General features: G+C 49.1%; 1 protein-coding gene across 1 annotated transcript; it reads right to left on the reverse strand.

The window, feature by feature from the left end:
• Positions 1 to 11,954: 11,954 nt before the first annotated feature.
• LOC121668721 (serine/threonine-protein kinase pim-1-like) lies at positions 11,955 to 15,481 on the reverse strand. The gene is given in 7 exon segments (XM_042036745.1): positions 11,955 to 12,069; positions 12,336 to 13,432; positions 13,434 to 13,561; positions 13,856 to 14,032; positions 14,245 to 14,614; positions 14,827 to 14,877; positions 14,957 to 15,481. Coding segments are annotated over 6 exon segments (1,488 nt in total). The 5' UTR covers positions 15,473 to 15,481; the 3' UTR covers positions 11,955 to 12,069; positions 12,336 to 13,186.
• Between the last annotated feature and the right edge of the window lie 2,264 nt (positions 15,482 to 17,745).

The following is a 17,745-nucleotide window of genomic DNA, read 5'->3' on the forward strand; positions in this document are numbered from 1 at the left end:
GACAAAACCCTTCCCACACTCACTTGTAGCTGTCCTGGATTTCTGCAACCCTTTGTGGAAACCTGCTGTAGGCAGAGTGTCTGGAGTTGGTTTGGGCCTTTAGGAAAGATGTGTGGAACAGTATGCAGGGCTCTCCTAGGAGAAAAATGCTGGCCAGCGATCATATTTTAGTAGTCCCCTATGATGGTGTAATAAATGGTTAAAAGGTTTTTTTGGTTGAAAAGAAGTTAAAAGTTGCTTGTTAAAAGATTGGGGATATACAGTTAAGGAGTTAATCGTTATTGCGACTGTACGGGCGTAATGTTGCTATGTGCCCACTAGATGGTGACACCAATGGGGGAAAGTAATGGGTCTATAGAGAAGAGGAGAATGTTCTAGAATGTTCTTAAGATGACTTAATAATTATGATGTAAACATTTTGAGGAGTTATTGGTTAGGGGGCAAACCAATCACTCGACGCCCCAGAGATTGACGGAACTGAACACCAATGAGGACCCTAGCAACAAGCCATCAGAGGGAGGATCTGAGCTGCACTAACCACAACATCAAGAGAGACTATAAAAACTGCCCCGGGACTCAGCCCTTGGGGTGGTCTTCCTGAGGAACTTGAGTCTGAGGGAATGCCCTCCGCGTCGCACTGTTTGTTTTTTTCTGGGTTGTCAAGTGGAACTTGGGCTTACTTCGAGTCTCCGCTCCTGGTTTTCTTTTCAATAAACGAGCAGACTTTTACTCCACCCAGAAAGTCCAAACCTTGTTTATAACAGCTTTCTGGGCACTCGTCCGGGATAAGCCACGCCCCCTGGGCGGTCCCGGAGAAGGACGGGTTCAGGGAAGACTCATCCGCCAGAAATTTTTTTTTTTCTGCCGCCTGGACTTCGGATTTCTTCGTGACCATCGGGAGGGCTGTTGGCTGTCCCGAGAGAAGATCAGGGGCCTGACAACCGGGAGGATTCCCCTCCGAGGAGCGGGGCTCGCAGATAAGGTCAGTACTGCGAGTGGGGTGAGGCATTAGGGGGTACGAGTGTGCGTGAGGTGGTGACTGGGTGAGACGGGGGCTGCGTAGAGCGGACTCCTGAAGCGAGTGAGGACCTCCGAGTACCGCGGTTCCGGTTCTCCGCGAGGATCCCCGCCGGGAAAGGAGGGAAGCGAGTGAAAAACGTGTGAGTATTGTACCCCAAGGGACCCTTAAAGGTGGGAGACGGGGGAGTACCCTCCTTCTAGCCGCCCCGTACCCATGAAGGCTCCAACTAGAGGTGGTTGGTCATTGCCAGATCGGGGGTGGAAGCACTAGGAGTCCCAGACGGGGAAGTAGCGATTCCATGAGCCAAGATCACCTGGGAGGAGGGGGTTCCTTAGGGCAGACCCCGGAGAGTCTGTGCCTAGGGAACTAGGACCTTTGTGGGCTGGAAGGAAGACTCCTAACCGGAGATTTTCAGAGTAAGGGGAACCACCGGTTAGGAGATTGCCTCCTTTCGGGCAGGGGAGGAGGGGAAGGTGCCCAGCACAAGGGGAATTAGGACCCCCGAGCTAGGAATCCCAAGTGAGGTTCGTAGCGGGGGGGGAGTTTCTCACGGCGCCTCAAGCTGGGATTTGTTGAGGGAGTGAGAAAAATTCCTCCCAGCGCGGTGACAAGGAGAGGCCACCGGTTGTGAGAAGCTCCTTCACTCAATAGGAGTGAGAGGGGGTGTTAGAACCTGCCAGGATAGGGATAAGTTTTATTCTTATTTTATATATATGTCTAAGTGATTTTATCTTTTAATTTGGAATCCAAGACTACTTGGGTGTATTCTGTTAGTAGTGTTTGTTTTATCTAAATACTTATTTTATAACTTCTTATCAGTGATATAGATATGAATTTTTTTTAGGGGGCGGAGAGATTGATTTGGTCACGTGAGGCTTAATAGGCAAGGTCCTGAGGTGAGGTTTATCCAATAGTCCTCAGGCCGTCTATTAAGGAGAGAGTGTATGAATGTAGAATATTTAGTTTGTGTAGGTGCTTTTATTTGTTTTGGAGTGTATTATACGTGGATAGGTTTGTGTATTTGTGTAAGAGTGAGCTTGCTAGTATGGTGTTGGGATTTTATGTATTTCTTTAAATATAAGAAGGTTTTAAATCGCAGAGTTGTTAACTTCACTGGAGCGATCAGGGCTTGGTGAAAGGCTGTGAAAGGTGTCTTACAGCTAATGAGCACCATTTTACGATAAAAGAAATTGTTCTGATTATTCTTTGGTGGCGTTTTCTGTTGGCAATTTATGTTTTAAGTTAGAACTCAAGACTACTTGAGTGTATTCTGTTGGTCCTTTTTTTGTTATTCAGAAGATTTTTTTTAGGTGCATATTAATTAAGTTAAAAGAGCCTTATAAATTATTTTAATTGCGTGGTTGCTGCGGTGAGCCTGACAGGTGAGGTTCTGGGGTGAGGAGGGTCCAATAGTCCCCAGACTGCCGACCGGGCAAAGAGGAGAGGTGTCTAGTGGAGTCTGGCGAACGCCATTTTACTTTTTGAGAAATTTTCGGTGTCTCGGCCATTTTAAGATCTAGGCTGCAGAGGAGGGGTGTTCAGTGGCGTCTGGCAGGCGCCATCTTAATTTTTGAGAGAACTCCCCGGAGGAGGGAGGGTCCCCCCCACTCCGGCAAGGGGTGGAGTCTGTAATTGGGTCCTAGACGGGCCGGAAGAGCCTGATAGGGTTCATCCAGTTTCCAGTTGGGTCGCCTTATTAATTGTAGTTTCTGAGGTCTCCGGTCGGATTTCCCACGGTCGGTAGATTTTCCCACGGGCAGTTGTAATTACAGTCATCGCTTTTAAGAACCTGCTCTGTTGACTGTTATTTTTTTTTGTGACCTTCATTCCTTTTACCAAAACCCCATCTGTTCTCTCATAGCTCTGCCTGGTTTCTTAGAATTTGTGGTAGCTCATCTTAGTTTTGTGAATTCATTTAGATATTAGTAGATTTGTGTGTTGTGTATTAATTTAGATTTAAACTAATTCTTTTTTTAATTAAAAAAAAAAAAAAACAACAAAAAAACCCTCCTCTGTTGATACTTAGGTACACTCTATAAATATTATCAAAAATCATGGGCCAGTGCGCGGGAAAGAACAAAAAGATAAAGAAGGACAAAACTGACTTAAAAGATATTCCTCCTGAAAGCCCGTAGGGAGAAATGCTCAAAAACTGGGATTTGGATAAAAATTTTAAGAAGTTGGACAGAATTAAAATGATTAATTATAGCGTTGAAATTTGGTCAAAGGAAGTGATTCAGGAAGGGCCTGTTTATTGTCCCTGGTACGGATCCAAAGAAAAGTGGATGTGCAGGGCCTTAAACAGACATGTTAACTTAGAAGAGACCCAAAATGAGGAAGAGATACTATATGCAGCCTGCTGGCTTGAAAATGAGATCCGGGATAAGAAAGTAAGAGTGTACAAAGTATCAAAAGAGAAGGAAACAGATGAGAAAGAAACACAGGAAGCAGGAGAGAAAAGTAGTTCAAAAAGATGGGACCGTCTTGACTGTCTTCCACCCCTTTCTCCACCCACTCTACCTGTGGCCCACCCTCCTACTCCTCTGGTGCTTCCCCCTGCTCAGCCAGTGTCTCTCCCACCCCCTCCACTACCTGCTCCACACGTCTCAATCCCCTCTGCTGCACCCTCCATCACCCCAGACCCCATCTGCTTCCCCAGCCCCTGAGCCAATTTCTCCTGTACCCCAGCTAAGTATTCTTAATGTCTCAACCATACCACAGAACCTGCCTACACCTCTTCTTGTCCCTCCTACATCTCAAACTACACCCTTTAGTTTCTCCTCGATACATAATGTCCCTGCTGAAAGGAGTACAGTGCAAAGTTGCAGCTGCGGGGGGGGGGAAAGGAATCAGAGATGAAGAAGGGCCTAGATGAGATGGTAAAACACCATGGTTACAATATTAGGCTTCAAAACCAGAAGGGTGTGCCTCAAAGAGAGACAGTGGACCGATTATTCCCCTTGAGAGAAGTGCCCATGGGAGGTGCTAGAGGAGGAATTGGGTTTGTTAATGCACCGTTGACAGCTTCTGAGGTGAGGAATTTTAAGAAAGAGTTAAAAAGTTTTCTGGAGGATCCACTAGGTATATCTAATCAAGTTGACCAGTTCTTGGGTCCTAGCATTTACACATGGGAAGAGTTGAATTCTATCATGGGTATACTCTTTTCCTCAGAAGAAATCCAACTAATTAGGGCAGCTGGCATGCGGATCTGGGAGTGAGAATGGACTTCGGGGGGAGGAGAAAATGCTGCATGTGCAACCAGACTGGGACCCAAATGATGAGCTAGGAAGGAGAAATATGAGAGATCATAGGGCACTCATAGTAAAAGGTATACAAGATGCTGTGCCCAGGACAAACAATGCCAGGCTGGCTTTTGATAGCCAGCGGGAAAAGGATGAGACCCTGAGTGCTTGGTTGGAAAGGTTAAAAAGGAATTTTCAGTTATATTCTAGTGTGGATCCAGATAGCCCAGAAGGGCAAGTATTAGTGAAGATCCAGTTTGTCACCAAGGCGTGGACAGATATTAGAAGGAAATTAGAGAAGATGGATGATTGGCAGAAAAAGAGTTTGAATGAATTGTTGAGGGAGGCGCAGAAGGTATACTTGAGAAGAGAGGAGGAGAAGACAAAAACTAAGGCGAAGATCATGGTAGCGATAGCTAGAGAAAGCACTGGGTTTGGAAGGGGAGATTCAAAAGGAGATGGGGAGGAGAAGGAAAAGATGTACAGGCAGAGAAAACAGAACTGGGACAAAATCATATGCTATTATTGTGGTGAAGAGGGACACACAAAGAGAAACTGCAAGAGAAGAAGTCTGGATGAAGCAATTGCAAGAGAACAGGATACATTGGAAAAGATTCTAAAGGAAAATGATTAGGGGTGTCAGGGGCTCTTTGCTCTGGGGGAAGGTTTTGAAAATCACACAGAGCCCTTGGTAAATCTAGAAGTTGGCCCCCAGAGCGAAGAATATGAGTTTTTTGTTGATACTGGAGCAGACAGATCATATATATCAAAACTTCCAGAGGGTTGTAAGTTAAGTGATAGAAAATGTAAGGTTAAGGGAGCTAAGAATGACCCATTTGATGTGGCCATGATTGAACAAGTACAAGTAAAAGGTAATTCCCGAGAAAGTTGTGTAGATTTATTATACATGCCAAAATTGGGATGCAATTTACTAGGCCGGGACCTGCAATTACAGCTGGGGATAGGGGTAGTCCCTGAGGAAGGCAGAATGGTGGCTAAAATAATGGTGCTAACAGAAGATGAGGAGGACACTATTAACCCTGAAGTGTGGGCAGAAGGAGGAGGGCATGGATTGCTAGACATCCCACCCATTGAAATAAAGATGAAGCCGAATATACCACCCATAAGGGTTAAACAATACCATATATCAGCTGAAGGAAAACAGGGATTGGCCCCTGTAATTAAGGAATTAATTTTAGGTGGTATACTTGAGCCATGCATGTCCCCCCACAACACCCCAATTTTGCCAGTTAAGAAGCCAGACAGGACCTACCGCCTGGTACAAGACTTGAGGGAAGTGAACAAACAAACCATTGCACATTATCCAGTTGTCACTAACCCATATACCTTATTAAATAAAATATCGTCACGACATGCATGGTTCAGTGTAATCGATCTGAAAGATGCCTTTTGGGCATGCCCGCTTGAAAAAGAGAGCAGAGGGTGGTTTGCCTTTGAATGGCATGATGAGACTACAGGGAGGAAACAACAACTACAATGGACTCGACTACCTCAGGGATTCACAGAATCCCCAAATTTATTTGGTCAGGCTTTGGAAGAACTGATGCGAGAATTTTTACCAATTGGACAAGTACAGATATTACAGTATGTGGATGACTTGTTGGTCTCAGGGGAACAAAAAGAAGAGGTCCAGGAAACGACAATTAAATTACTAAATTTTCTAGCAGAAAAGGGTTTGAAAGTATCAAAAAGGAAGTTGCAACTTGTACAATCAGAGGTGAAGTATTTGGATCATTTAATTGGGCACGGCTACAAGAAACTAGACTCAAGTAGAATACAAGGAATATTGTCATTGCCAGCACCAAAAACAAAAACTGATGTGAGAAAATTGTTAGGGTTGATTGGGTACTGTAAATTATGGATAGAGGGACATACCAAACTAGTAAAATTCTTGTATGACAAATTAGTAGAGCAAGAACCCTTAACCTGGGATAAGGAAGATGATAACAGGTTGGAAGAACTGAAAGAGAAACTGGTAACTGCTCCAGTGTTGAGTTTGCCTGATTTAGACAGGTTATTTGAATTACTTGTGAATGTTGAAGAAGGAGTGACTTATGGAGTGCTTGTACAGGAGTGGCGTGGAGAAAAAAAACCTATTGCTTATGTGTCAAAGTTATTAGACCCAGTGATAAGGGGATGGCCAACCTGTCTCCACGCTGTTGCAGCCACAGTAACTCTGGTGGAGGAGGGATATAAGCTAACTTTTGGTAACAAGATTTGAGTGTACACTCCACATGATTTGAAAACCATATCAAGTAAAAAAGCTAGTCAATGGATCTCTGACAGCAGGCTTTTAAAATATGAATTGATTCTGAATAATATGGAAAATTTAGAGTTAACCACAACCAGAGCAATAAACCCTGCCCAATTTTTATATGGCAAACCAGACAGGGGACTTGAGCATATCTGCATCGAAACCATTGACTTGCAAACGAAAGTCAGGGAGGACTTATTGGAACACCCCTTACCAGAAGGAGAGATCCTTTCTGTGGACGGTTCTTCCAGAGTAATAGAAGGAAAACGAGTTTTGGGATATGCAGTGATAAATGAAAAAGACATGAATATTATAGAAAAAGGAAATGTTTCAAGACAATGGTCGGCACAGTGCTGTGAACTCTATGCTTTATTATGAGGACTACTGTGGCTTAGTTATCAAAAAGGAACTATTTCTACTGACTCAAAATATGCATATGGAGTGGTACACACTTTTGGTAAAATCTGGACAGAGAGAGGATTTGTAAATTCAAAAGGAAAAACGTTAGTGCATGAGAATTTAATAAAAGAGGTACTTGAAGCTTTAAGAGGCCCAGTGGAGATAGCCGTAGTGCGTGTAAGAGGACATCAAAGAGGAGACTCCCTGGAGATAAAAGGAAATAATTTGGCCAACCAGATAGCAAAGAAAGCAGCCTTAGGAGATGAAGGAGCCATCCTACATATAGCAAGTTTAGAAGACAAGGGCAAAGATGGAGACATCCCACACATTAGAGAGAAAGAGCTAGAAGAATTCCAGAAGCATGGGGCAATCAAAAATGAGAAGGGTGAGTGGAGGATGCCAGATGGGAGACAAGTATTGAACAAGGCCCTAGCTAGAAAAGTGTTAGAAGAGTTACACTCCTCAACACACTGGGGAACGCAAGCATTGTGTGACCACTTTCTGAGGACATATGTGTGTGTTGGAATTTTTACAATTGCAAAAGTGATAACACGGGACTGTATAACTTGTCAGTGAGTGAATAGAAAAGTGATGCGGAAAGTACCTCTTGGGGGAAAGGAATTAGCAAGAAGACCCTTTCAGAGTATTCAAGTTGATTTCACTGAGTTGCCCCAGGTGCAAAGATTTAAATATCTGCTAGTCATAGTCAACCACCTAACCCATTGGGTAGAGGCTCATCCTACAACAAGAACAACAGCTGAAGTAGTTGGGAAGATCCTGTTAGAGCAGATCATACCTCGGTATGGTATAATACACACTATAGACTCAGACAGAGGTCCTAATTTTACAGCCCAAGTGTTACAACTACTAGTTGAGGCCCTAAACATCACATGGAAATTACATACTCCATGAAGACCACAAAGCTCTGGAAGGGTGGAAAGAGTAAATCAAACATTGAAAGTAGCCCTTACAAAGTTAGTAGAAGAGACTAAAATGAACTGGGTAAAATGTCTTCCCCTGGCCCTGATGAGGATCTGAACAAAACCTAGAGCAGACATAGGCTTTTCGCCCTATGAAATTATGTTTGGACTACCTTTTCTCACTACTCCGGGCTATCTTGGAACTTATGAAGAGGGAGAACAGAGTGTGAGGAAATACATACAAACTGTTGCAAAGACTCTCAAGGAACTGAGAGAAAAGGGGTATCTTCCCCAAACTATGCCCATTGATTTCAATATTCATAAATTCCAGCCTGGCGATTGGGTATTAATTAAAACTTGGAAAGATCAGCAATTGACCCCAAAATGGGAAGGCCCTTTTCAAATTTTGCTGACCACAGCAACAGCAATAAGAACTCAAGAAAAAGGATGGACTCATGTCTCCAGGGTGAAAGGACCTGTACAAGCCCCAGCTGAGTGGACAGTAGTTAGCTCGACCGACACCAAGCTGACACTAAAGAAGAAGCCATGAAAGGACAGATAAAGATGGAGTTTTTAAGATGATTTATACTTTATTAACTGTTTTAGTGATATAAGTTTTAAGGATTAGAAATTGTTTATTGCATGATTAATACTTGTTAATGTTTAAAGTTTAAAATAGTTATTTATTGAAGAATTTAAAAGAACTTTTTTTTAAATTTGTTTGATGTGTCTCATTACAGATCCAAAGAACTCTGAAGGAATGGAGCATCCTCCCACACACCTAGCAATCAGACCCTAAAAGGAAAGAAAATAACTTGACACAAAAGGGAGATTGTCACCGCAACAAGAGGGTAACAGTAAAATGTTACTACCCCTTGTCTGCGGGAGACTCTCTGACGGACATCCTAAGAACCCATTCGAATCCGAGCCCTAATTGTGCCAACTTTTTAAAGCTGAAAACTTGCATAGAGGATGGCCGAACCTATTGGCTTTTTGAGAATGTAGGGACTTTTAAACAGAAATTGCTGGGAGAATGCCCTATGAAAGAGAAATGGATCTGCTCTGAGAAAGACCCGGTAAAGCAAAAAGAAAAAGCAGGAAAATGGGAGCCAGACTTGATTAGAGAAAAGGAGGTAAAAGGGGTAATTAAGAAGGGACCTGAGATCAGAATGATGGGAGGAAAGAACTTGTTCCTAGATCTAGTTGAGAAAATAAGTCATGAATGGAATATAACTGATCGCTTGATTTGTGGAGATAACCCGGATGGCAGAGGTTTGGCCTTGGGAGGGGATTGCTCCCGACCCCACAGGAGACCCTAAAGATAATGGAGAAGGAATCATCAGGACCAGATGAGAGGAAGGAAGAAGAAACTTGGAGCTTGAGGTCAGGAGTCATCGGAGAAGAATGTCTGTGGAGGAGAGGTCCTAAATACATAGCGTATGTGGGTGAGCTTCCCTGTATGAATGTATTACCAGGGAACCCAACCCCTTCCAAGATGAACCAAAAATCTCAAAATTTTGGAGTAAGATTGGCATAAACAATGTAAAATTTCATAATTATTGGCAAGCACCAAAAGGACTCTTCTGGTTATGTGGGAAAATGGCCGATGTTATGCTCCAAAAAGACTGGGCTGGAAGCTGTAGCCTAGGCATAATTAGACCCTCCTTTTTCCTACTTCCAAGAATTGAGGGACAAAGTCTTGGGGTTCCTCTGTATGATGAGTTGGCACGGAGAAAAAGGGACATCCAGATAGGGGGAACCTAGAAGTGGGGGGAGGACGAGTGGCCACCTGAGCGGATCATAGCTACCTATTGTCCTGCAACTTGGGTCCAGGATGGATCATGGGGGCACAGGACTCCAATATAACTACTAACATCAGAAAATTGGCTCATGTTCCTGTACAAAGGTGGACCCCGCTGTTTAAGTCTAACTGGTGGGACAACCTACTAACCGGAGAGTGGTGGAAGAAGGCATTGATAATTGTTGGACTCCCGTTTGCTGGTTTCATATTCCTGCCGTGTTTAATCCCCTGTTTTGTTAGACTTATAACTTCTGTTGTGCAGAGTATGCCCCTCATTCAGGAATTACAGACACAAAACCAGGAGAAAATTGCAAGAATTAGAGTGCTGCAAGCAGATGAATTGGAAGAGGATCAAGAAGGAAAGAAAGCCCCTGAAGAGGCGAAAGAGATTTATAAGAAGTAGCAAAGGCTGCAAAAGATTTATAAGAATTATGAGGACACTGCCTAATGAAAAACTGTTAAACTGTGGGATGGTTGATGCGGGCAAAGGCCCGATCAAAGTTTTAGAGGTGGGAGTTGTAATAAATGGTTAAAAGGTTTTTTTTGTCGAGAAGAAGTTCAAAAGTTGCTTGTTAAAAGATTGGGGATATACAGTTAAGGAGTTAATCGTTATTGCGACTGTACGGGTGTAATGTTGCTATGTGCCCACTAGATGGTGACACCAATGGGGGAAAGTAATGGGTCTATAGAGAAGAGGAGAATGTTCTAGAATGTTCTTAAGATGACTTAATAATTATGATGTAAACATTTTGAGGAGTTATTGGTTAGGGGGCAAACCAATCACTCGACGCCCCAGAGATTGACGGAACTGAACACCAATGAGGACCCTAGCAACAAGCCATCAGAGGGAGGATCTGAGCTGCACTAACCACAACATCAAGAGAGACTATAAAAGCTGCCCCAGGACTCAGCCCCCGGGGTGGTCTTCCTGAGGAACTTGAGTCTGAGGGAACGCCCTCCGCGTCGCACTGTTTTTTTTCTGGGTTGTCGAGTGGGACTTGGGCTTACTTCGAGTCTCCGCTCCTGGTTTTCTTTTTAATAAACGAGCAGACTTTTACTCCACCCAGGAAGTCCAAGCCTTGTTTATAACAAGAGGGTTTGTGGTGCTTCCTCGCTCACAGGGAGCCGCAGGAAGTAAAAATAGTAATAAACTAGTAAAAATAGTCATCACCCCTTATTAATTGGAAGGAAAAGCTGAGGAATTGGCAGCTAGCCCCTCAGAAACATGAGGAGCAAAAGCCAGTCTTCTACCTGAGAGCTGCCTGGGCAGGGGCAATTCTTCTGATTGCATCAGCATGGCCATGGCTAGAAAGGGCAGCGAGGAGAGGAATTCAGCTTCTCCTGGCAGCCCCTGAAATCCCAGCTCTCACTTGTGTGCACCGGGGATTCTGCTCCAGAATCTGAACTTGCGCAGCTGCTCCTTGGGCGCTGTTTGCCCCCAGGCACAGCGGTGGGTGCTGCAGCAGCTGTCCCGCACACAGGGCTCTGGAGCCTCCCCGAGGCCGCCAAGGACTGGAGGAGGACACGTGCCCGGGAGCTGGTGCAGCACCGTGGGGTTGTGGGGGATGCTTTGGTCTCTTTGGGGGGGTGGGGGGATGGGGAGCAGGGCAAATGGAATCAAGATGAGACAGGGATCAACCAGCGCCATGCCAGGCAGCGTTTTCTCCTACCGGGGCTCCTCTGAGTTTAGCGAGCTAATGAGGCCTGCGGAGCAAACGAGACCCAGGAGCGAGGAGGGAAGGGCTGGCTGGGAAGGAGTCAGATAAAGCCCTTGCAGGCATTTCTCTTTCCGAGGGGCTCCTGGGGAGACAAAGGAGACAAGAAGGATGTCCCATCTCGTGACACTCCCTTTTTTCCTTCAGTAGCTGTACCGCAGTCACTGCGTACGAGAGTTTACATGATCCCTTTGATGCCAGGGAGCACAAAGAACTTGGAACCTTGCCGGAGTCCAGCCCTGCCTGCCTATCTTGGAGCAGAGGGGAAAGATGAAGAAGTATTTGGGCGGGGGTTGAGCCGAAATGGCATTTTGCCGCTTCTGATTTCCTCCCAGCTTTTGCAGCGGGGCGACCACTGCATCCCTGCAAACCGCTCCCCTTTCCAAGGCACATGCGGGCCTGGCTGGCAGCTCCGGCTTCTCGAAGGGGCTGCTGCCGTTGGCAACAGGAGCTGTTGTTGGAATTTTCACGTTGCTTAACCCTCCGTGCCAAAGGCCACCAAGTGGCTCAGGAAGGACCCAAAAAGATTACCCTGGAGGAAGGGGCCAAAAGCTTGGAAAAGGATGAAAGAAACGCTCCGATGACAACAACGAGAACAAGATTTATTTTTGACAGCAAATTAACACCCGCTGACCTCCAGCCCTCCCAGATTCGCAGGCCGAGCGGTGCTGCTTCCGTGCCTGAGGTGCTGGCACCCTGGGGAGAGAAACCAGAAAGCCGCGGTCAGTCGGACAGGGCTCCTGTCCCCCCTATCCCAGCAGGGCCTGTGCCCGGGCCAGGCTGCTGGCTGTGCCAATTCTCCGTTTCTAGAGGAGAGCAGCATGGCAGGCCATGTTCCACCTCCTCCACTGAAACACGGCAGAGCAGTCTCCTCAGCAGCTGCAAGAGTGGGATGCTCGTGTGCCCGCTGCCGTCTGCCGGAAGCCCTTCTGCCACCCGTTGCTGTGACGCCGGGTACCCACCTCTGGAGACCTGCTGCCAGGAGAGGAGCCGATCCCGCACGAGGTCCTCGTCCGTCTTGAAGGCGATGGCCCCGCAGACCGCGGCCCCCCGGGGTAGCGCCGGCACCGGACGCACTCCACAGAGGGTGCCAGCGCTTCCCCATGCGGTCCGGGCACCCGGTGCAATCTTCCTGGAAAAAGCAAAGAACGATTGCATGAAAGTCAATTCAAAACAAGACCTGGAAGCAAGAAAAAGTGTCAAAGGTTATCACCGTATCGCGGGCCTGAGGAGCATCTGAGCACTCCATGCAAGCATTAAGGCTCTCCACGGCTGGGGAAAAACCCCACCTTTCCCACGCGTAAGCCCTCCCCTTCCTCAAGGGCCTGCACAGCAGACCAGCTGGGGCACGCCTTCAGAACCCGCCCCCCTCTGCTGCCCCCCATCCCTACGGACGGATGCTTTTGCCAGGCTGGCTCCCCCCGCCCCAGCCCGGGCCAGGCTGGGTGGCAGAAGCTGTCAGCAAGGCCGGGCGCTGGCTCCCCCTGCACAGCATCCGTCCCCTGTCCCGCCAAAAAGCAACTTGGCGGCCGGCGGAAAAATTAATATTCCCCAGCGCCGCCAAGCAGGGAAGCTCCGGCGCCTGGCCCGGCCGAGCCCTGCCACGCCTGGAACCACGAGCATCCCCCCCACCCCTCCGCCGGCTGTGGACTCATCTTGATTTCGTCGGGGTGCAGAGCGTGTCCTCCAGGAAGGGGCCGCAACCAAAGCCAACCGGCTTTGCCCCGCCAGCGGCCAGCTCGAGGATGGTGTTGTCCGGCTCCAGGTCGTGCTCCAGAAGAACACCCCGGCGGTGCCTCGGCTTGCGGGGACATCACGATGCCATTGAGCTGCAGGGGGATGTTTCCCCTTTTCCAGTCTGTGGCAACTTCACTGCACTGCCACGACTTCTCCAATAGGATGGGGAGCACTGAGCCGCTTCCTCTGAAGTTGCCGAGGACCAGCGGAAGCATCTCCTTGGCTGCGCTCTCTCCTCCATGCCACGGCCGCAGGGAAACGCTCGGAACGACTGAGACGTGTGCAGCTGGTGCTTGCTGGGCTCCTGGATCCTACTGTGCAGAGGGATGGACCTCTGCTGTCTCCTGGTCCAGGTGACGGTCCTGCAGCCAAGAATGCTCAAACAGGTCTTCCAAGGACGGCCTGTGCACGGGGTCCATGGATAAACACCACCGGATGAGGTGCTGGCACTCTGGGGAGAGAAACCGGAAACCGCTGCTCAGCGGGACAAGGCTCCTGCCCCTGCTCTCCCAGATTCCACGGTGCCCAGGCCACACTAGGAGCGCTCGGAAGCTGCACCCCAACCTTCCCGTCGATCCTCCCTTTCGGACGAGAGCAGCCCAGAGGCACACATGCCACCTCCTCCAGCTAACCCCAGGAGATCAACCTCCTCCCTAGCTGCAAGAGCAGGACGCCTGCGTGCCACCTGCCCTCTGCCAACCCCGTCCTTCCCTCCTCCCGCTGTGCCCTGAAGGCGCATCCCCACCTTGAGACACCCGGGGCGGGAAGAAGAGCTGGCCCCGGATGATGTCCTCATCCGTGTTGAAAGGAAGGTGCCCACAGACCAGCTCATAGAGCAGGATGCCCAGGGACCAGATGGTAGCTGGCTGGCCATGGTAGCAGCCAAAGAGGATCCACTCCGGCGGGCTGTACTCCGGCGTGCCTACGGGATACGGGCGCAGCTCATCAGGCCCTGATGAGTGCTGCTCCCTCCCAGCCAGCTCCCGTTCCACAACAGGCAGCCCCTGCCCCGCCGGAAAGCAACTTGGCTGCAGCCGGCTGCAGAAGGATTTCCCCTCGCTCCCTCCCTCTTCCCCCTCTGCCAGCAAAGGGGGGAATCTCTGCTGCCCGGCTGGGCCCCGCCTTTGGGCTCACCTGACATTCGGGTGTAGAAGGTGTCCTGGAGGACCGTGCCGCACACGAAGTCGATGAGCTTTGCCTCGCCGGTGGCCAGGTCGACAAGGCCGTTCTCGGCCTTGATGTGGCGGTGCAGGACGCCGCGGCTGGTGCAGTGCCGCACGGCCTCCAGCACCTGGCGGAACAGCCCCCGCGCCACGGGCTCCGTCAGGAACGCCCGCTCCTCCAGGAAGTACCAGAGGTCCTGACAGCGCTCCGGACGCTCCATGACCAGCGCGAAGCCGTCGGGCAGCTCGAACCAGTCCAGGAGCCGCACCACGCCGCGGAAGCCAGGGCGCGACACCATCCAGAGCAGCGCCAGCTCCAGGGGCACAAGGGCGCCGCTGTGCTGCGGGGGGACCGCGATGCCGTCAGCGGGGCCGATGCTGCGCCGAGCCTTCGGCACCCCGGCCCGGCCCCACCGCCGCTCGCCATTGCCCGGCCCGGGACGCTCCGCGGCCCCCGCTCACTCCACGCTCGCTCCCCTCGCAGCGTCCCGGCTCCCACCCTCCCGGGCCTCGCCCTAGCCCCGCCCGCCACGCCCCGCCGGCTTTCACTCACCAGCCGCGCCCACTCCGGGATGCGATCGCGGGACACTCGCTTGATGGCCACCTGTAAGTCAAGGCGAGCGGCGGGCTGAGCTCGTCGCCCGTCGCCCGCCGCCCCACTCCGACCCGGCCCCACCTCTTACCGGGGCGCCGTCGGCGAGCCGGGTCCCGGAGTAAACGCTGCCGCAGCCGCCGCTCCCCAGCAGCGGGCCCTGCCGGTAGAGCTGCTCCAGGGGAGGCTTCTCCGCCCGTGCGGGCGGCACCGCGCTCTCGGCATTCTGCCCGGGTCCCCTGGGCGCTGCTGCTTCCCGAGCCGCCCCGGGCTCCGGCGGCTCGGGGCCGGCGGCCGAGCTGACGAGCGGCGGAGTTCGGACCGGGGAAGCTGCCGGCGATGCTGAGGACGACGCTGCCGGGGACGGGGCGGGAGCCGGGCGGCAGCGGGACGGCTCCGGGCGGAACCGCCGGAGGGGCCTCGTTCGGGGCCGGGGCCGGGCCAGGGCCCGCGCCAGGCGGAGCCAAAAGAGCGTGCTGCTCCGCCAGCACCAGAGCGAGCGGCACTTCCAGCGGCGCCGCTGCCAGTACGGAGAGAGCCCGGCGGAGGCGGCACCGCGGCGGGCAGGGGGCGGCCCCGCAGAGGGGCGGCCCGCGGGACGCGGCATGAGCCGCGCTGGGAGAGGCGGAGACAGGGACGGGACGGGACGGGACGGGACGGGACGGGACGGGAGTGAGTGGAGTGTGAGAGGGAGAAGGGGACGGAGAGCGAGCGGAAATCCGAGCGGAAACCGATCGGGAGAGGCGCTGCCGCTGAGCCGCCGGAGCGCGCGGCCGTTCCGTTCGTCCGTTCCCTGCGCGAGCCCACCGGAGGAGCCGGCGCGCGCCCCGCGGAAGGGAAGAAGCAAACAAACAAACAAATACCCATGAAAGAAATAACCTAATAAATCCATACAGAAATAAAGTGTGGGCTTGTAGCTTTCTTCTTCCTTGGGTGAGATGAAGCATTTCACCGGGAAGAGTTCCCTGTCCTGATGGTTGTGCGAGAGTGGACAGGAGTGGAGCCTTTAATTTTCAGGTAGAAAAGATAAATCGTGTCAGTAATGTCATCTCTTTTCATCCTCTGTTGCGACAGTTGCAGGCTCTCAAAAGATATCATTTCCATGCATCCTGGCCTTGAACACTTTCAGGGATGGGGCATCCACACCTTCTCTGGGCAACCTGTTCTAGCACCTCACCACCCTCACAGTGAAGAGATTTTTTCTGAATATATATTTTTAACCTGCTGTTTTATTGACTTTTTAACGGCAGTACTACTGCATATGCAGTATCCTTTCTTCAGCTGAGGACGAGAATGGAATTGAAGGGTACATTGTCCTCTTACCATCCTTTATGCAGAGAGCAGGCAGAAAAACAAGTGGTTGTGCCGATAAAATGTGCTTTTCGTACACCGATGTGCACTGTTTCTTCTGCACACGCAAAAACTAAGAGTGTGTAGTGACAAGCAACTTGTAAATGTCTTGCTCCACCAAGCGTCTGCAATTGGATCTGTAACACTGGGAAAGCCATGAAAATGTTTTGCTACTGTAATCCCTCTGCCTATGACTGCAAATGGATCGTGTCTTTCCCCCCATCCCTGTTCAGATGGCAGGGGAACAAACTGCCTCCAGGTACAATAGGAAAATTACTTGAAACATTTGGCTACAGCACCAGATGGTGTTGGTATATGGCTGGTATGGATGGTATAGTGACATAATGGGAATATGACAACTAACACACACCCCTCAAAAATGCAACTGGAGCACCAATCCAGCTTGGCATTTTCAGGTTTTTCTTCTAAATCTTTCCTCACTCCCATGATGGGGCACAAAATGGTTTTTCATGATATTCCATAACATTGTGATTGCTTAGTTTTTATATACAAAAAGGTAGAACAGATGTGGAAAAAAAATCTCAAAAAAAAATCCACTGATTAAAATTTTCTAAAATATTAAAAATGTAAAAGCATGATCATAGTATTTTCTTCTAATATTGAGGATCTTCCCTGGTAGAAAGCAGTTATGTACAAACAGTGCAATATGTTCTCCGTCCACACACTGGGGAGGTTTTACACCCACACCCCAAAACAGCTCTCACTCCACAAGAGACAGGAACTGTGCCTCTGATAAGGTTTTCTTGAGCTATGGTAAATGTAATTTAAGCAAACATTTTTATTACCTGTGGTAAGTAACTTTCTGTAAGCAAAATTATCAGTACTGTTGCTTTAGTCATGTATCATGTTTTCACTAGAGCCTTGCTCACATTAAGTCAAATTAACACAACATTTATTTCCTGTGCATTACCCCATAGGCTGTATCCCATGATTACATTAAATTGTTGTTTTGTATTGACTTCTAGTAGAAGCTTTTTGGGCAAATGCAATAGAATATAGGCAAGTCAAATGTTAATAAATGTATTTTACAGTTAACATTAGTTTTATTTTTGGAGCGCCAGCATGGAGGAACAAGAAGAGGTAATGCATCCGCCTCGCCCACCTCACTGGACAGATGAGCAAAGCAGCTGCCATAAGGCAGAGCTGATTCAAAGAACAAACACACTCTCAGGCTGAGGGCGGATCTGTCAGCTTTTGCACAAAGACACAAAAGGGGAAATGAAGAGAACTCCTTTTCTTGAAATTCCCAGGAAGGCTAAGAGAAGCACCACAAATGAGCTTCTAACACTCAACCCACAAACAGATACAAAATGAACTTCTGCAAACTTGCACCTGTACTTAAGAGGATAAATCAATGTAATTTTTTATCAGACACCACCATGAATTGGAAAAAACCCCAAACCACTATTTAATTTCAGCAAAATCTTTATTTTAGTTCATAGGCTTGTTTGTATCAAAAGCAGTTACTTCAAAATCAAATTCACATAAAATATAGCATGTAAATAAGCT

The sequence above is a fragment of the Corvus kubaryi genome, unplaced genomic scaffold (genome assembly GCF_017639235.1).
Source record: "Corvus kubaryi isolate FWS band 111438036 unplaced genomic scaffold, C.kubaryi_AGA036_p1.0 37386, whole genome shotgun sequence".
NCBI lineage: Eukaryota > Metazoa > Chordata > Aves > Passeriformes > Corvidae > Corvus > Corvus kubaryi.